At 36.8% G+C, this 21,326-nt stretch overlaps 1 protein-coding gene across 1 annotated transcript in view; it reads right to left on the bottom strand.

Annotated features, from left to right (window-relative positions):
* LOC145681565 (uncharacterized) overlaps positions 1–21,326 on the bottom strand; it is a 222,783-nt gene that overhangs the window by 29,052 nt on the left and 172,405 nt on the right. The window contains exon 5 of the mRNA XM_081753203.1: positions 1,184–1,297. Within this exon, the coding sequence (XP_081609329.1) occupies positions 1,184–1,297 (114 nt within the window). The remainder of the gene's footprint in view (positions 1–1,183; positions 1,298–21,326) is intronic.

Genomic DNA, 21,326 nt, shown 5'->3' with positions numbered 1-21,326 from the left:
TAGAATATTTTATAAGCATATAAACAATGGTGAAAACTTACAGTTCACTTTAAATATAAGTTGGGGGCACGGTGGCTCACTGGTAGAGCGTTCACCTCCGGTGCTTGGGTCCCCTGGTTCGATCCCAGCTCGCGCCGTGTGGACTTTGTGGTGGACAAAGGCCGTGGTCGTGGGTTTTCTCGGGGTTCTCCCGTTTCCTCCCACTTTCTTCATTTCATTCATTACTCATCATCACCGTCTCCAATAGCCTAACCGGCATAACGGTGGGACGTAAAACTGAAAGATTTCATTTTCATGATTTAAATATAAATTACTTTTCACGAGTTACTAAGAAAAAAAGAATGACAGAGTCAGAGAAAATTATAATTTTGTCAGGGAAAGTCAGAAAATTTGATTATGCTTGTTTGCTAGACACCCTGAGAACAACAGGCATATATATTTTAATCTTCAAATTCTAAACAGAATTCGTGACGACAAGAGATTTTGAACTGAATAATAACACGAATTCCCTGCTTTTAGTCGACATTTAATTTCTTCGTAAATATCGTTTTCGTCTGTTAATATTGATCCTAGATATTTGAAAGAATCCACTTTATCAAAAGTATTATTCGATATTTTAACCCATCCAAAATTTGCCGTATTACGATCCCGAAGAACTTCTATGTATTTAGTATATAAATTTCGCCTAAGTTTTATTATTATTATTATTATTATTATTTTGTTTCGGAAAGGGGATTGGGCCCCTCTAAATACGCCCGTATTATCTGGAAACAAATAGACATGGACATAAAATAATTTTTGTCTTAAATGTCGATGGTGATTTCTCCGTTGGAATAGTTAACGATTTAAAAACCCTATGTTACGAAGAGAAGAAAGCAGGATTCTCCCGTTACCCGTTCAAAATGGGATTTTCCCTAATCATCCTCTGCATGATACTCGTTTTCATACTGTGCTGTACATACATTTGAGTCTCATTGTATTATGATTATTATCTTCCATAATCGAAATAACAGAACAGAAACGGGATTTTACTTATTTTCACTTTAAATTAATTTATTTAGGAATTTGATTTAAATCAACGATTTTTATTTAAAAAATCAAGTGATTTAAATCTTGATTAAAATCGTGATTTAAATCAGACTGATTTAAATCAATCCACCCTGTTTTAAACTAAATTACTTACGTCCAAGATTGCTTTGACAAGTTTCATCAGTGCTCTGCCAATCTCTGCGGCTGTAGTTTGCAAATCTCCTAAAACATTTACAATAGGTTCCTTTGGTTTGATCCCTGACATATACTGAAAAGAAAGCAAAATTACATATGTTAGTTTTTGTTTCGTCATATGATTATTATTGTTCATGTTTCATTTACGAACTAGATCACAAGGATTGTGTAGTGTTACAGAAAATTAGAAGTAATCATTGAAGTAGTAAGATGTAGTCAGTTAATATTGCCTTAATGCATTAAACATAATTATTTAATGTTTCTAATCTTCTGTACGTTTTCATACAACACCACGAAGACAAAGCCAACCATTATACGAGTGGATCCAAACACAGCTCGTGAACACGTATTCGACAATTTATGGATACCGATAGAGGATGCTAACTGCAATGGATGTAAAGTCTTCCTAGATTAGTATTTGATGCACTTCATTTGATGACAGGTTTTATGTAGAAAGTTGAAATGTAGGATATTTATAACACTATTTATTAAGAGTTTCCGACGGAAACAGACAAGGGACACACAATCTTACTGAAGTTAACTTCGAATATTGGAGGTGTCGCTTTTTACACTGAAAGCAGCAATTTCCTGTTGCTATACATGCACAGACATGTTAGATCTACGTGAACGTGAATCAAATTACTATTAAGTTTACGATAAACAAATTTCTAGCCTAATTAATACTAATATTATATTATGATTACTGACCTACACACACACATACACACACACACACATATATATATATATATATATATATATATATAGTAACAAAAGAAACACTGACCAAAGCTTCAACACACTGTATTTTAAACTATAATGTGCTACGGTTTCGGATATCTAACATATCCTTCATCAGACACTATAGAACATAAATGAAGATACAGACATATACAAAGTGTTAATGAACTAGACCGGTTGTAGGTAGTAATAAGAAATAGGACACATGGTATTTCCAGGCAGTCACAATGATGAAAGTGTCACTGAATGGATCAGGAGCACACGGACATGTCTGGGAACAATGTAGAATAAAAGTAATCCCTTCACTTCTCCTCCCCTTTCCTCTTTGATGTATGAATGAATGATATTATCTCAGGGACAGCGAAAACAAATTGCAAGTTAATTGAAAATCAGTCTTTTTAAAAATAAGTTACCTTGGGGTATCATCCAGGTGAAGATATCGACATCCGACGTTTCGAGTGCAGATGTCGCATTCACCTTCAGGGATTGTAATGTTACGGGTAACGACGGATGCCAATATCTTCACTTGGCCGATAGCCCGAGAGGACTTACAAAAAAAAAAAAAAAAAAAAAAAAAAAAAAAAAAAAAAAAAACACTGTGACTGCGTGGCCATGTGTTCTATTTCTTATTACTACCTACAACCTGACTCACGTGGCCAAGAAATTTCCCGTATTAGTTATCGCAATGATCAGGCGTCTTTGCAGAAGTGTCCATGGGTTTCCTCGCCGTTCTCCAATGGTATAGCATATTTTTGTTCCCTTAACTCTTTCCATATTTCTTTAATTATACGCCTCGTTGAGCCTAAGAGGCATCACTTTGGAATGTTAATTTCTTTCAAACAAATCTGAAAGGATAAGTTCTAACTCTTCTCGATATATCTTCCTTCTTAACAGGGCTTTTACCTCTTTTTATTTACATAACCAGTATTGTTCCTTTTGTACTTCATTAGCTCCCATACGTTGCAAACAAACTTGTGTTCGCTACGTAGGAGAGCAAAGGGGTACAAGGTAACTCAGTGTTAGGTGCACCTATATGGCAAGGGGTTTCACTTTAGATCTACGGCCAAGCGAGTTTGTAGTGAAGAACATTGTATATATTGTTCTTATTTTCGTTTTTTTCGAGGGATACTTCCATTTTCTCGGAAATCCTCATAGGATCAATTCTTCCAAAATGAATACGTATTATTAATGTCTGTATCCTTTAGCATATAGATGATGACTGTGGGTCATGAACCTGCAGATGTAATGATTTTATTTAATTTTCTTTTAACAACTACATTCAAGAATTATAGTTATGCAAACACGCACAACACATAAGAAACCCTTCGCCATCTTGATTTTGTTCAAAATATTGATGGTCTTTCAAGGACTTTTTGTTACCTGGTGATACGTTGTTGTATCTGTCATGAATCGGACCCATTTGTTCTAACAGAGAATCCGGGACCCCCATTTCCTGTGGGGACTCCCTTGCGCCACCACTGAACAATTCAGAATCATACATTTTCGGATAGAGTAGATTACAAGTCTAAGACAATAACATGCCGCCTCAGCTCAATAGCTAATAGTTTTGGGGATATTCACCCCCAAAGTTCATTTTCCCACGGTTTTGGACAGTCCTAGCTGTGAAACTATGCACTTTTGACCACGGGACAAGATGAACTTTTTCCCTGATTTTGATGTCAGGAATGGCCTGTTTCAGTTTGTCGGTCTAGTTCATTGACACCCTGTATATAGTCATTCTTATAAAGAAGTCTAAATTCTGTTCGCTGAAACGTTCAGCCAATCCCGTAGGTTCCCATGTCCATTTTCCAACCAATCACGTTTTGCCATTTTTGGTCCTTATAAGGGACTTTTTCAATTGAAAATTGAATAATCGAAATTATAAATTGCTAGTATGTCTACATGAAATATCTTAAGATACACGTTAGGAACTTAACATTAACTATGGTAAACTTGTCAATAATTGGTTGCCACAATTATGGTAATGAAAAAAAAGTTAAGGTAAGATATCGTAGATTTAAATAAATACGATAGTTTATGATACATTTTCCTTTAACAGTCTATTTTTAAATAATATTGCAAAATCAAAAGTGACTACAAAAAATGGGATATTTAAACCCTTACTATTACACAAGTAAAAACCTTGACTTCAAGCTAAATTTGCGAATGTAAGAGAAACCATATTTTTTCGATGATGACTGAAAAAGAATATTTTTGTAAATACGGTATATTTGTGTAGTAACCGCTCAAGCCCTCAAGGGGAACTGGGCCCGGAGTGGTACCACCAGAAGGAATTCTTATTGTTGATATTAATAACACTACTTCTGTCACTTGCTGGAAGGTAAAAGCTCGTCGAATAGTCGCTTTCTCAATTACACAATTGTCTGCGAAATTCATAAGTGAACACAAATATGGCAAACACATTAAAAATGATTTAGATGTTTTCTCTAAGAGTCACAACGATAGCATTGGCCTGAACAAAGAGTGGTGTGATTTATGATTCTAAGGTTAGAGGCTAAGACCTAAACAATAAGTCAGTCGTTCAATCTGAGAGTGGCGCAAAAAAGCATCGAACCCCGGCGGAAGTTATAACACAAGATGACGAAAAGGATACTTAGATATTGCTCGTCATATTATCACATTATATACATTTATAGTAAATTAAACACATAATAAATTTACAGAAATAAATTGGGCCACTCAGGTGTCGATAGGAGACACATCCAGGTCTCGTACAACAAAGGAAGGGAGTTGAAACACATCCCAATATCACCAGTTACAACAAAAGGAAGCGGACGAAACAACAATGTATGAGTCCGCATTCGCCATAAGTGAGAGGGTTCAAGCAAATGGGCAATTAAGGATGTAAGATAATTAAACGACCAAACAGTTAGGACAAAAGAGCATTATTGGGAGCTCCTCCGTGGCTAAGCGGTTAGCGTACGCGCCTTTGGCGCGGGAGACCCGGGTTCGATTCCCGGCGGGAGCTCATGTGGTTCGGATCCCACGTTAATCAGTAGGTCCACGTCTCATATAGCCTCGCTGCTGAACGGGACGATAAACTCAAAAAATCAATCAATCAATCAAAAGAGCATTATCAATGTAATTAAGTAAATTAAAAGGCTTGAGAATTATTCATTCACACATCAAATAATAGGCCAATTGAGGAAGCGACTCCTCTTAATCATTTGCAAAAATTAGATCACAACCGCAAGATTGATGAACGCAAGGATAGGAAGACGGTAACGTTGAGATAAAAATCAGTATTACGAACACATAATCTACATTAAGAGGCACTTCCCTACCAAAGCCCTCCTAAACTATTCACTGGTGACACTACACAAACTGCAAATCGAATCACAACACTTTATCATCGTAGACGAAATTACCTCACATACTAACAGTCGATTCTTGAAGAAGGAGTCTGGCAGTGATTATTAGTAGCACGAGCGTTTTGGCTAAAGGATGTTTAGTTCTTACCTGTAGGTAGATGCGGAGGAGACATCAACTTCATGCGTCTTAGTTGAGACAGAATATCGGTGTTACGTCCCTCGACGACGAAGGATTCCCGGAAGTCAACCGGACTCTGAAACACCAGACAACTTGCAGAAACAACTCGCATGGCGGCCCACCAGGAGATGGCTTATCACTTAATTCGCAGCGTGCAACACCAGGTGGAGGCGTTACCCATTTAAGTAATTACGTTGAGGTTTGGGATTTTGACATCGGTCTGTCGAATCAATGAAGATATTAACAACAGAGCGGATGTGTTGCAGATTTATTAAAGAGTCCAATTTCTTTACAGACCGTAGTTACAGGAGTGTTTTAAAATAGCTATTAAATCACAGAATAAAGGTCACAGTTCATAGGTTTCCAAAGATCAGTTAATTTAGGCGTAGGTGTGATATTCTGGTAGAAATCAAAGTCTACATAGAGAAGATTGTTAGATGTGCACAAAGAATCGGTGCGGAGATAACTCACTTAATTTGCGAAATAGTTCAGAACAGTGGCGGCTAATGTTAGTGTTGCAGCGTTGCGCAACGACCAAAGTATTTCAAGAAAAAAAATATTATTAGCAATAGTAGTAAAGAACAGAAAAAATACTTTCTAACACTCCCATATATACTTTAAATAACATATTTTTTTTACTTCTCTAACTGTCCGTTTCGTTAATCCGTTTTAAAAAGCGGAAAATAATCCGTCGCAGAGTCTCTAATTTATATTGTGTTGCAGCGAGCATGCAACGACCAGATTCCTTCAGCGCGGCAATTGGAGCAAATGTTAAATCTCCTTTCCCCTATCTCAGAAGTTAAAGGGACTGGTCGTTGCAGTGCTTCTGCAACACAGCACGGTTTCCAGTAAACGAGAAGTTTTTTCACGCTAAATAAGATTTCTGAATTTTCTTTCACTAGCAATTAACAGATCGAATTTCTCTTTATGCATTCATATTTTTAAATTACGGGACCATACTGAAGCAAATCAATATAATGACAATTAAAAAAAGTGATTGCAGAATTACAAAATAAGAAAGAAAATATCTAGTAGAGGAGAAAACAAATGAAAGTAGATCCGCATTTACAAGTTAATTCTTAGCTTATATAGATAATGAAGGTTTCTTCTACAGTAATTTGTGAACCAAATATTAATAATTTAATATGCAGAATCCCCCCCTCTGTGGATAGTACTTTAGTATATTCATTTTTCTTTTATAAAATAAGTATATTTTATACTCTTGATAGAACTGTATGGTGGGGAACGCCACATTGAATTTGGGACTAGTTAGCAATGCTCAGAGGCGTAGCCACGAGGGGGGCCACCGGGTCCGGACCTACCCAAAATTTCGAAACTCGACTAGCATTTGTAGACTTTCTTAACGAACTATGCTTGTTTAACAGAGAAATGATTGATGTAAGCTAAATATTTTATTTTACGCCTCATCATGTACTCTTTCTTTTCTTATAGAAATAATCGTTCTATCATTTTTTCTAAAAATATAGGTGACAGTAATTAAGAATTACTTATCTTTCCGGGTACAGTAAAAGACAGTTCGTTATTACGTAGACGTATTGGACCTTCCTCAAATACTTTGGACCCCTCCCAGCTAACATGTTGTTCCTATATCTGGCGGGTTTCAAGGTTGCTTTCCAGAACGTTGATAAACATTGTTTCGCCTCATGTGGAAGTATATTGTGTTCATCGTGCATTGCGTAACAACCAAGACGGATGATTTGGAATGTAGTTCTTTTTTTCTTTTACGCACAAGTATGTGGGGGTGTGTGTGTGTGTTGATATATGAATAGGGTTGCCAACTCTGTAAAATATAAAGAACCGACACTGACTCAAAATTCTCTGTGATTTAGGTCTCAGCGTGAAGTATCTCTGTACGGACCTATCCATGGAAAGGAAATGTACTATCGTGAACGAAAGTGCATTAACACATATATTCTGTATGTCCTTAGAACATTCACTAATAACCTTAATAGATACATTGTGCTATAAATGAGAAACTGAAATTGATCAATCGGCATTGATGAATTTATTGTATTTACCATTAACTACCATTCCTTTAAAATTATCGAAACAGATGAACAAAAGTATAATAATCTTTACGTGACAATTTTGGATTTGGAAAATAAAATTCACTCTTTAAACATATAGTCTCTATTTCAACTATAGGAAATTGCTTTAAGAAGTCCTTTTCTACTCTTAATAAATGTATAAAATTGTCCTTGAAAGTAAATTTCAAATTTTCCCTGATACAGTCCCTGTCATCTCTCTAAAATTTTCTAAGCAGGTGAACAAAATATATTAATCGTTGATACATGGTGAAAGGTAACAGTTTTGAGTTTACAGAATGACAGCTACTTTTCAATATCTATACTTCGAACTAGATACAAATTTGAAAAAAAAACGGTTATAAAGGGGCTGGTGAGAATGTTCTGCATTTTTTATTTTTTAAAAACAGATTTTTATTTAATTTAATATGTCACATAGCATTTGCATCTAAATTTATGCTGATTAGTCAATGAGTCCACTTTATATCTTCTGTCTCCGATCGTTCGTACTGCAACACCCGAAACCACAAACCACCGTTCGCCACTGGTTCAGAATGCTTAGGGCGATAGTTAACAAAAACGGTCGTCTGAGTGGAACAGAAGGAATTCAGTACTTACGGCCCAAACGAAGACAAACGTCCACTTCTCAGAGATGGACATGGTAGCTGCCATCTCACACTTATAGAGTTGACACAATACAATTTACAGTTTTACGTATTTAACTAAACAAAGCCGTAGATGTTTAGGACTTTAAACAAACACACAATTACAAACTTCTTGTATAAATAAAAGTACAAAGTATCTTAATTCTGCAAGAATAGCAGACCTGCGTCCCATGAAGGGAGGGACTAGAGCACGAGTTACATGGTCGTAACGGATTTCGTTGGTAATGAGCTGGAGAGATTTTAGTGCCTAGATTTTATGTGGATTGAATTTAGGTGTGTCAGTATTGCATCAGATGGTGCAATAGTTAGGGATGATTCTATACAATTTGGTTGGCTACCGATGACGTAATGGTTTGGACTACTTGGTGAATTTAATTGGCTGGGGATGATCTCATAAGACTTAGGATAGGCTCGCGTGTTTTCTAGTGACTTTGATGATTTTTCCAATGCTCACGCCCTTACAAAGATAACGCATAGAAAAATAAAGGAAAGAATACAGACATGGGTTCCAACTACAACCAGTTAATATTGCACAACATTATACCAGAAGGGATGACGCATATTCACCACCAGTGTTTAGTTCAAGGGTCAGTTTAGCATCTATAAAAGCGTATTAAGTCAGCGCTAAATATATAGTCTTATTTAATACTTGGAGTAATATTCTAAGAGGGATTTGTAACATTAGTATCAGATATGGTGAATAATAGCGACACATAGGGGATGAACTAACCCAAGTCTTAAGGTCAGGAGGTCGGACCTACTGTTGTACATGGCAAGATGATTCACAGTAAACAGGGGAGTTATTTTAAAAGAGAAAAAAGAATTTTATCATGTCATAGTTGGTTGTAAGGGTTGGAAAGAATGTTTGAAACGGAAGGGAACTAGACACTCTTAACATCTTTCTTCTTTCTAAGTCTTTTTGAGAAATAGAATTATTCCACAGAATTCGTAAAAGGAGAGAAATTAGGAATAAGTCTTGGTGAAATTCGTATAACAACTGATTTATTTACATTTTAGAACCGTATGCAGGTGAGGACTTGTCGTGAATATACAGGGTGTTTGCAAAAATACCGCAAAAACCTGGTCGAAAATTTAGGCCACGACACTAGTATATACCTTTTTACGTAACTCTGCAAATTAGACCAGGTGCATTTAATTTTTCGTTTGCATTGCGTTTGTTTTGTATCGTAAGCTGCGATGCAATACCGCTTTTCTCAAAAACGCTGATATATATACTATCGGCAGGGAGGTAGTGATCTCATGATCAATAGGCTCGCATAATCGTGGTCTCGTTTTCTTTAGCAGATATCCAGCTTTCTGAGGATATGTTGCTTCAAAGATGTTTCTAGTGGTTTTCTAAAGATAAAATGTTTCGTTACTTTTCCGGCATACTGTGTATGTATTTGCATTTGTTCAGGACGACACTGGCATTTTAATCTGGTGCGAGAGTTGAATTGAAAGACAACAGTGAGAAGTACATCGCATAGAAGAGCGTTTCTCCAATTTACACTAATTTGTATCCAAGGGAACTGGATTACAGGACCACTTAAAGGCCTTGGATAACGATGAGAGTCGTTTTCAATAGTACGTTTCTTAAGGCAACTGTCCCACTTGCCAAAGCATACACATATTTCACCCCAGCATGTATTGCAAAAATCCTGGTCCTCCAACAAACAACAGTGCCTCCATTTCCGGCTTCTCAATCAATTAGGTCACACAAATTAAGAATAATATGGCTAGAAGTGGTATCGCTTATCAAGAATGAAGCTCTCATCATTTGGACTGCACACCAGGCAGCGCAGAAAAGAAGTTAGTCATTTAAAGTAAGCGTTACTTCATTGATGCCGTTAATTCGAGATCACGCATACTCTATTGCAACCATAAAACATGTCATGGAGAAAGTTCGAGATTCAGTGAGTTTTCTAAATTCAGGTCAGATTCTAGCCGTAGCTGCTGACCAATCGTTCTGTGCTCTGGCAAAATAGATTCAGTGGAAATGGCCGAAACTTGGAGAGAATAAGTATGTGAGTATATTTGGGGGAACTCATATAGAAATGGTTGCGCTGAGGTCTGTTGGAACACCACTAAATGGCAGTTGGACCGCAACATGCAAAGTGTTTCAGCAACAAAAAAAAAAAAAAAAAAGGAAGATTCAAGTGCTTCAGCACAAGGCTTCCCTGTGCAATACTCTGTAGTTTTGTGTCTGACTACCATTATTTTCTCTGAAAGCTCACAGAGACAAAATTGTTCTTATAATATATTCCTTACGTGAATATTATTTCGCCCAATTACATACGGACTAGTTGTAGATTATTGTTTCATGTAAGATTACTTGTATAATGTAAGATTTGTAAGACTTCTACTTACTACTGTAAGAATGTAAGATTGTTTACTTTTTATTAAATTTGTATATAGTTGGCTATTTTACCAACATGGAACTGAAGAATGAAATAAAAACAATATTTTAATGTCCCATGTGGTATACAAACAACTTCACGCTTATGTTTACAAACACCACTCCATGATTTTACAAGAGGATTCTACACACCAGATGGATCCACTATCAACTGCAGATGACGGACTTCTTTCTTCCCACGAAGCAGAAGACGACAACGGAGCAGCAACGCCACCGTCGTCCAAGGACCCCTATGTTTGATGGCCAACAGTGGACCTGTACCAGTTCTCTGGTGCCCCATCTTGTGTTTACAACGGAACATTAGGAGTAGTCTAACCCCAGGCCTCTAGTCTCCAACGGGACTCTGGACTTTTCCTGTCTCCTGTTCTAGCCTGCCTAAGGGACCCTGTCGGGAATCCTAACCTCCGGCGTTTAGCCTGCTACGGGGCTCTGTGGTCATCTAACCAACCCTCTGCATTGGGATCCCTAACGTCACGCTGCTTAGCCTGCTTCGGGGCTCTGTGGAGATCCTGTCTGCGACCTTGCGATCAAAGACTACCTATATCTAACCTTTGCAAACTTAGAGAAATTATCTTTATAGTACTTTTGTAAAATACTGTTTATAATGGAATTTTATAATAAAAGCCGGTAGTGGGAGTCGATTCCGGACGCTCGTTTAATTAACGCTCTACCTACAACCTGCATGGGACAGAGTTTTACAATATAAATTGCCTGAATATTTTAATTAGTATAGAAATAGGCATTAAGACGGAAGGAATCAAGCATATAGTTCAAATTTTACTATGACACAAATTAACTTTTTCAGGTCAATTTGGCAGCCATCTTGAAAAATAGACGCCATCTTTAATTTTTAGGTGACCAATCTGACAGATGTGACCAATAACCTTAAGAGAATTAGCACATCCAATTTTATGCTTGTTATCAGCATTTGTACGTTTCTGCTAAAAATTGCTTTTTAACTGCTACACTACTGGAACATCAACTGATTTTCACACAAGGTAAATTTAAACCCTTGTGAACCTGGCCCGCCCGCCTCTCGGTACAAACTATTTCCGCATATCAATAAAAAGTACTTCGTTTGTACCGGTTTGTACCGCAAATATTTTTGTTTGTACTGTACTGCAGTATGAGAAATTAAGAAAACAAAGTGGGGGGGCCAAGTTCACGCAGCCCCCCCACATTGTCCTAGGATCGATTTAATTGGCTCATTTGAAAGATTTTCGTTTGTACCAGATTGTACCGTAGTTTGTTTCGTTTGTACCGTTCTGGATTATGACAAATTAACGAAAGAAAATGGGGGCCCAGATCAAACAGGCCCCCAAATCACGACTTAATACACCGGGTACACATGATTTTTGTATGTCATATGAAAATACTTGGTTAGTACCGGATTGTACCACAAAGGGTTTTATTTTAGCCATAATAGATTATGAAAAAATTAAGAAAACAAAATTGGGGGGACTATGTGAACCTAGCCCCCCCACGTTGTACAAACGATTTAGTTGGCTCATTTGAAAGATTTTCGTTTGTACCGGATTGTACCGTAGTTTGTTTCGTTTGTACCGTTCTGAATTATGAAAAATTAACGAAACAAAATGGGGAACCAGATCAAACAGGCCCCCAAATTACGACTTAATACACCGGGTACACATGATTTTTGTATGCCATGTGAAGGTACTTGGTTAGTACCAGATTGTACCACCAAGAGTTTTATTTTAGCCATAATAGATTGTGAAAAATTAAGAAAACAAAATTGAGGGGGCTGTGTGAACCTGGCCCCCCCACCACGTTGTACAAACGATTTAGTTGGCTCATTTGAAAGATTTTCGTTTGTACCGGATTGTACTGTAGTTTGTTTCGTTTTTACCGCCCTAGATTATGTTAAATTAACGGAACAAACTGGGGTCCCAATTCAAGCAAAACATTCTAATCAAGTTTTAAAACACAGGATACATATGATTTTTGTATGTCATATGAAAGTACTTGGTTAGTACCGGATTGTACCACAAAGCGTTTTATTTTAGCCATAATAGATTATGAAAAATTAAGAAAACAAAATTGGGGGCTGTGTTAACCTGGCCACCCAACCACGTTGTATACACGACTCCAAAAGTGCATTACCACCTGCAATTCTGGTTTTCCTGCAATAGCAGGCAACCCAAAAAGCTCGGCGGTTGGGTTGGTTCCGAATTCGAAAGGCGTTGGACCAAACCTTAATTTTGTTAAAAATATATCAGTGTGGCAAACTGAAAAATAAGAAAATAAAACCAATTGTTAAGAATGACAATTTTATTATCGTGACGGAGTTGGATGACATCAAAAGTTACAAAATGATCTTACTTAAGCAGTTCAAGAAAGATGAATGGCAAAAGACACATATCAGAAAAAACATTTCTCTCCTTCTCCCCCCCAAAAAAAGAATTTTAAAAAAGAAAAAGTTACATAAAGTAAAGGTTTAATATAAAAGACTCACCCAAAATTTTGAAAATTGACACGCGAAAGACAAGAATAACTGAGCCCAAGTGAATAAAATTGTGCACAGATATTGCAGACGTAAAAAGTGGGAATACGAGTTTCGTATTTTCCTGGAAAAAACGGTTGGGTGGGGCACGGACCCCTCCAAATCCTTGATCACGAGATATCAAAAATGCTTGTAACAGTATGTCAGATGTGTGTAAAGGACATGAAGAATTGTAACGAAACTTTTTCTATGGACAACACGTAAAAAATAAAGGAATACGAGGTTTTAATGTTCTGCGGAAAACAGTTTTAGGGGGCAAAAGCCCCCACGAAAAATTTTGAAATTTGACGTCCGAAAGGTAAGAAGAAGTGAACCGAACTGAATGAAATTCTGCACAGATATTATAAACATAAAATGAGGGAATACGGGTTTCTTATTTTCCTTTAAAAAAGGCTGGGTAGGGCGCGGACTCCTCCAAACATTTGATCATGAAATATCAAAAGTACTAGTAACAAATGTCCGATGGGTGTAAAGGACATGAAGAATTACAACGAAACTTTTTGTATGGACAATACGCAGAAAATAAACGAATACGTTTTTTTATTATTATTTTCTGCTGAAAGACAGTTTTATAGGGTAAAAGAACCCACCCCAAAATTTTAAAGTTGACGCGAGAAAGAGAAGAAGAAGTGAACCGAAGTGAGTGAAATATTGCAAAGATGTCGTAGGTTTAAAATGAGGAAATACGGGTTTCGTATTTTCCTGCAAAAAAAGGTTCGGTGAGGCACGGACCCCTCCAAACATTTGATCACGAAATATCAAAAGTGCTAGTAACAGTATGTAAGATGTGTCTAAAGAACATGAAGAATTGCAACGAAAGTTAATGTATGGATAATATGCGAAAAACATACGAATACTGCTTTTTTATTTTCTGCGTAAAAATGGTTTTACGGGGAAAAGCACCCACCCAAAATTTTGAAAGTTGACGAACGAAAAGCAAGGACAAGTGAATCGAAATGAATGAACTTGTGCACACATATTGTAGACGTAAAATGAGTGAATACGGGTTTCGTATTTTCCTGGAAAAAACTGTTGGAAAGGGCACGAATCCTTCCAAAGTTTTGATCACGAAATATCAAAAGTACTAGTAACAGTGAGGTGTGTGTAAAGGAAATGAAGAATTGCAACGAAACATTTTGTATGGAAAATAACCATAAAATAAATCAATACGAGTTTCTTATTTCCTGCGGAAAAACTGTTTTAGGAGTCGAAGGCTCCCATCCAAAATTTTGAAAGTTGACACCCGAAAGACAAGAAGAAATGAGCCGAAGTGAATGAAATTTGCACAAGTACTGCAGACGTAAAATGAGGATAAGGGTTTTATATTTTCTTAGAGAAAACAGTTAGGTGGGGCGCCGACCCTCCCAAACGTTTGATAACGAAAAATCAAAAATAATATTAATAGTATGTGAGATGTGTGTAAAGGAAATGAAGACCTTCAACGAAACTTTTTGTGTGGGAAATGTGCTGAAAACAAAAAAATACGGGTTTTTCATTTTTGCGGAAAAATGGTTTTATGGGGCAAAAGGCCCCACCCCAAAATTTTGAAATTTGGCACCGAAAGGGAAGAAAAAGTGAACCGAAGTGAATAAAATTTTGCGCAGATATTGTAGACATAAAATGAGGGTATACGGGTTTCGCATTTACCTAAAAAAAACGGTTAAGTGTGGCACGGACTCCTCCGAATCTTTGATCACGAAATTTCATAAGCGCTAGTAACAGTATGTCAGATGTCTGTAAAGGACATGAAGAATTGCAACGAAACTGTGTATGGAGAATACGCAAAAAGAAAATGAATACTTGTTTCTTATTTTATGCGGAAAAATTATTTTGTGGGCAAAAGAACCCATCCCAAAATTTTGAAAGTTGATGCCCGAAAGATAAGAAGAATTGAGCCGAAGTGAACGAAATTGTGCACAGATATTGTAGACATAAAATGGGGGAGTATTGGTTTCGTATTTACCTTGAGAAAACGGAAGCGTGGTGTGCCGACCCCTCCAAACCTTTGATCACGAAATATCGAAAGTACTATTAATAGTATGTCAGATGTGTGTAAAGGACATGAAGAATTCCAAAGAAACATTTCGTATCGACAATACGCAAAAAATAAAGGAATACGGTTTTTTTATGTTCTGCGGGAAAACGGTTTTAAAGGCTATAGCCCCACCCAAACTTTTGAAAGTTGAAGCCCGAAAGGCAAGAAGAAGTGAGCCGAAGTGAATTAAATTGTGCACAGATACTGCAGACGTAAAATGAGGATACGGGTTTCGTATTGTCCTCGGGAAAACGGTTCCGTAGTGCGCCAACCTCTCCAAACCTTTGATCACCAAATATCAAAAGTACTAGTAACAGTATCTGAGATGTGTGTAAAGGACATGAAGAATTGCAACATATCTTTTTGTATGGACAATACGCAAAAAATAAAGGAATACGGGTTTATTATTTTCTGCGGAAAGACTGTTTTATGAGGCAAAACAACCCACCTGAAAATTTTAAATTTGAAGCTGGAAAGGTCAGAACAAGTGAACCGAAATGAGTGAAATATTGCACAGATATTGAAGGCTTAAAACGAGGAAATACGGGTTTCGTATTTTCCTGGAAAAAAAGGTTGGGTGAGGCACGGACTCCTTCAAACATTTTGATCACGAAATATCAAAAGTACTAGTAACAGTATTTGAGATATGTGTAAAGGACACGAAGAATTGCAACATAACTTTTTGTATGGACAATACGCAAAAAATAAAGGAATATGAGTTTCTAATGTTCTGCGAGAAACGGTTTTAGGGGGCAAAAGACCCCATCCAAAATTTTAAAAGTTGACGCCCGAAAGGTAAAAAGACATTAGCCGAGGTAAATGAAATTCTGCACAGATATTACAGACGTAAAATGAGGATATGAGTTTCGTATTTTGCTGAAGAAAAAGGTTGGGTGAGGCACCGACCCCTCCAAACCTTTGATCACGAAATATCAAAAGCGCTAGTAACAGTATGTCAGATGTGTGTAAAGAACATGAAGAATTGCGACGAAACATTGTGTATGCAAAATAACCAAAAAAATAAATGAATACTGGTTTCTTATTTTCTGCGGAAAACTGTTTTAGGGGTCAAAATCTCTCACCCAAAATTTTGAAGTTGACACCCGAAAGAAAAGAAGAAATGAGCCGAAGTAAATGTAATTTGCACAGATATTGCAGACAGAAAATGAGGTTACGGGTTTCGTATTTTTCTAGAGAAAACAGTCGGGTGGAGCGCCGACCCCTCCAAACGTTTGATAACGAAAAATCAAAAGAGCTAACAGTATGTCAAATGTGTGTATAGGACATGAAGAATTGCACCGAAACTTTTGTATGGACAATGCACTGAAAACAAAGGAATACGGGTTTTTTATTTTTGCGGAAAAACGGTTTTATGGCGCAAAAGACCCCATCCCAAAATTTTGAAATTTGACGCCAAAAAGTAAGAAAAAGTAAACGGAAGTGAATGAAATTTTGCACAAATATTGTAGACATAAAACGAGGGAATACGAGTTTCGTATTTACCTAAAAAAACGGTTAGTTGGGGCCCGGACTCTTCTGAACCTTTGATCACGAAATATCAAAAGTGCTAGTAACAGATTGTCAGGTGTGTGTGAAGCCCACCAAGAATTCCAAAGAAACTTTCTGTATGGACAATACGCAAAAAATAAAGGAATACGTTTTTTTTATTTTCTACGGAGAAACAGTTGTAGGGGGCAAAAGAACCCACCCAAAGTTTTGAAAGTTGATGCCCGAAAGGCAAGAAGAAGTGAGGCGAAGTGAATTAAATTGTGCACAGATATTGTAGACAAAATGAGGGAATACGAGTTTCGTATTTTCCTGGGGAAAACGGAAGCGTGGGGTGCCGACCCCTCCAAACCTTTGATCACGAAATATGAAAAGTGCTAGTATGTCAGATGTGTGTAAAGGACATGAAGAATTGCAACACAACCTTTTGTATGGACAATACGCAAAAATTAAAGGAATACGGGTTTTTTATGATCTGCGGGAAAACGGTTTTAGGCGGCAAGAGACCTACCCAAAATTTTAAAAGTTGACGCCCGAAAGACGCGAAGAAGTGAACCAAATTGAATCAAATATTGCACAGATATTGTAGGTTTAAATTGAGGGCAAACGGGTTTCGTATTTTCCTGAGGAAAACGGTTAGGGGGCTCGGATCCTTCCAAACCTTTGATCACGAAATATAAAAAATGCTGGTAACAGTATGTCATATGTGTGTAAAGGCCACGAAGAATTCCAACGAAACTTTTTGTATGGACAAATACGCAAAAAAATAAAGGAATGCTTTTTTTATTTTCTGCAGAAAAACAGTTTTATGGGGCAAAATAACCCAAACCAAACTTTTGAAAGTTGACTCCCGAAAGGTACATGTTGTCTCAAAGGTCGAGGGCATTCTTTATTGCTATTTTAAGGAAAAAATTTTCTAAGTCTAGCTTCGGGTATCTTCGGGAAAAAGTAAACCAGGTTCGAACCTCGAAGTCAACCTTTGCAATCGGGAGTAATTTTGCAGATGTGTTTTTCTTCTTTTAAATATAATAAGACTTGTTAATAATTGTATAAAAAAGCAACATTGATTGAAATACTTAATAATTCAATATTTCGTATTGAATTTAATATTCAGTATTAATATAAGCACATGCCTGTTTGTCATTGAGCTCTCCATACGTAATGAAACATTTAGATACGTAAACGAATCTTTCCATATGTGAAAGAATGCAGAAAATTAAGACATAGAACACAATTCTCGTCTGAATACTAAAATAAAAGTCAAAATGGAACAAAAACAGCGTTTGCAGTGGATATGAATCAGAGCCCTGCACGGGCTGGGCGTGTCCTGTTCGGCCCGGACACAAATGCTATAGGGCCGAACCGGGCGCACGTATTTCCGGGTTGGAACCGGGCACTCAAGGACGGATTGGAAACTAATGTTGTCTTTTTTTCCCTTAAATGTCCTCCACTACCCCTGCCTTTGCCGTGTTCGTACGGTCTTACTGTCAGTCTATGTTAATCGTAGTGTGTTTGGGAAACTGACTCTTTATTCAAGACTGCAAAGTACTGTAATACTACTAATATTACTACTACTTCTATTATTACTACTAGTACCACAGTTAATACTACTATAACTGCTACGATTTCGCGTCAGAGTTGACATGTCTGGTGGTGCAGAATTTACCTTCTAAGTACAGTATTTTATAACAAGACTTGTCAAACAGGGTGAAATATCCCTATTTTCATTTTCCAACCATTTTTGACCATAAATCGACTTTTGCGAGGTGAGAAAGGAAGATATGACAGAAGGAAAACAAAGTTATTGTGACGCATTATCATCAATATTTTGCATTCCAAAATACGGAATGTTACTTAAAAAACATAACTTTAAAAGAAATATCTACTAAAATGAAAGAACAATCATGGCATTTTAGGCGTGTGTGCGTAACAGTAATATACAAAATAAATAAATAAATATTACAATACTTTTGAGGGTCTAGATCATTTAGATTAGATATTGATATTCCAAAGGTAAACAAATGAAATGTTTTTTTTCTTTTGACTGAAAACGTGATTTTGAATTATATATATATATATATATATATATATATATATATATATATATATATATATATAGACTGTTATACAATTCGTGTAATTTTCTACAGCACTGGAAGAAGATGAAGTTTTCACACCATTAATATAAAATTTGGCACTCTTATTGAGAAATATCTGAATTTTGAAATTTTTAAAGGAAATAGAAGAAAATTAATGTTTAGCCACCCTTTTGGAAGTGTAAACTCAGAAGTTCATTTTCCTTATGGGAGGTTCAATGTTAAATTTTGGAAGCAGTTTTCTCCAATAATTATTCGTAAAGATTTTGGGGCAAATGAGTTGTATTTGTTACGAAATGCAAAAACACTCATTCACAAAGCTAGTAAAGCCGTCTCAAACATTATTTTGGGAAGGCCCCCCTTCGGGGGGCAAGGGCCGTAAAATGCTGGTGGGTGATGTGTTACCAAATCCCAAAATTTATTTTCGGAGTGCCAGTAAACGTCAGATTAATCACGAATGTCACATAATTAATGCTCCAATGCTCCTTACATGTAAGAGTGACTGATAATGGGGCTACAGCCCCCTTTCAAAAGTAAGAAAATCACCAGAAATGTCCTTAGTAGGGACATACGAGAAGAAGGTGTTTTTGTTAATTAGTGTGAAATTTGGCGTCATTGTAGCAAAAGAGTATGCATTTTTGAAATATGGAATGCTATTTTGCTATTTGGTTACGGCTGTTTTGGGCATTTTTCGGACTGGTTTTTGGCTGGTCATAGCGCCAAAAGGAAGCATTGTGCACCCAGGTTGTCTTATCATGGTGTCAGGAATGAGCTCTCAAACGTTGTAAGTGTTGTTTTGAAACACGCTCTATATTTCTATCCTGTTTCTGATTAGCTTCTCTTTGCCAATCACTCTATATTTCTATCCTGTTTCTGATTAGCTTCTCTTTGCCAATCAATTTCCAGTATTCCCAAAATAAACCAAAAGTGAACTAAATTCACTAAATCGCCTTCCCCCTATGCTTTCTTCTTGTATAGTACTTATTATATATTTATATTGTAATTGACAGGGATTGCCAATATTGATTGAAATATCTGGTTAAAATTCTATTAGAGGAATTCCCTCTTCAGTACAGAAATTCCCTCCTTGCATCCTACCGCCATTTTAGGCGAGATGGGATTAAGTAAGATGGAAATTCCCATCTCGCCTAAAATGGTAGACTTTCTTATTTCGGAGATATAAGTGGCTGATAAATCGTTAGGTGAGGTGGGATTAGGCTAAATAGGATGGAATCATCTGAAAATGTAGGGGTACGGTAGGTAGCGGCATGACGTCACGCCGTCCCCCATGCCTATCTTTGCCCATTGTAATTGCTTAGACGTGGGAGGACGCCGTACACAGTTTTTTGGAAGTGGGGATAGGGTCCCCCGCGTTCCCACGCACTTTAATCCCTGCTGCTAAGTATTAATTGCTGTGAGGACTAACGAAAAATATTATGTGATAATAATAATAATAATAATAATAATAATAATAATAATAATAATAATAATAATAATAATAATAATAAAGTATCTGAATGATACAGATATTTTTTTCAACTTTTATTACAATTGCTGTGGGTTCCCATGAATCTGGTTATATTGTTTTTGTAAGGAATAAAGATGCTTCAAACAACAATATGATTTGTGTAAAAGAAAAAAAGCCTTATCAGTTGCAAGAACTGACAAGTGGCCTTGTGTCTGTTTTTTTTAAACACAATGTTACGAGGCACAGAAGCCACCACGCTTGCGGTGTGCTTGCTTTTTTGCCTCAGGCAGCTTCAGTACTAAAGTTAAGACTTTGCTTCAGGCAGACAGTACTAAAATTCTGTCAATTTATGTGTAGCTCAGTGAAGCCATATCTAGCATCTTGGGGCTAGATCTAGCATAATTCACATGCATTTAGCATCTAGCATCTTGACTTTAGCATCTTGGCCATATCTAGCATAATTTCATTCTTAACCTCTGATGACTAGAAAAAGTACGAAAATTTAGATGGTTCAAGGACCGTCGAGAATTATTCTTCTTAGTTGAAGCGATGGTTGGAACAATGAGACCAGTCAGTATTTCCGCGGTTGTAATTTATTGTTGAATTCAGAGAGATGTTCAAAAACAGCAAAACGTTACTACAAATCATATTTACTTACCCATAGCTTTATTACTGTCAATTGAAACCTGAATGTTTGGTTATCTGGAATGTTTCTGTCCCTTTCAATTTACAACTTGAGAGGGGAGGGATATGAACATCGGGGGATAGCTAGTAATACACTAAAAGAAATGCTTCAGGCCTGTGTCGGAAGCGGCATGTTGTGTATATATTTCTTAAAATGTTATCCATTCATAAAAAATAAATTCGACCTTCCTCTCCTATAATGTGCCATTTACCAATTTATTTCATTATGATTCCTGACAGCGTCATATTAGCTTTGTACATGAATACGGTTGAAACACTTCATTGAAATAATGAAGATAAGTACGGGCGGGTCTTTAAAATTAGTTAGGAAAGATAATTTGAAAATCTGGGATAATTTACAAAAATCTAGCATAATTCAGACCCGTGTTTGGCATCATCGCGAGTCTCGAGTATG

This window comes from Thermobia domestica, chromosome 3, assembly GCF_964235325.1.
Source record: "Thermobia domestica chromosome 3, izTheDome1.hap1.1, whole genome shotgun sequence".
NCBI classification, from domain to species: domain Eukaryota; kingdom Metazoa; phylum Arthropoda; class Insecta; order Zygentoma; family Lepismatidae; genus Thermobia; species Thermobia domestica.
The sequence above is the reverse complement of the archived record's forward strand: the minus strand, read 5'-3'. Positions and strand labels throughout refer to the sequence as shown.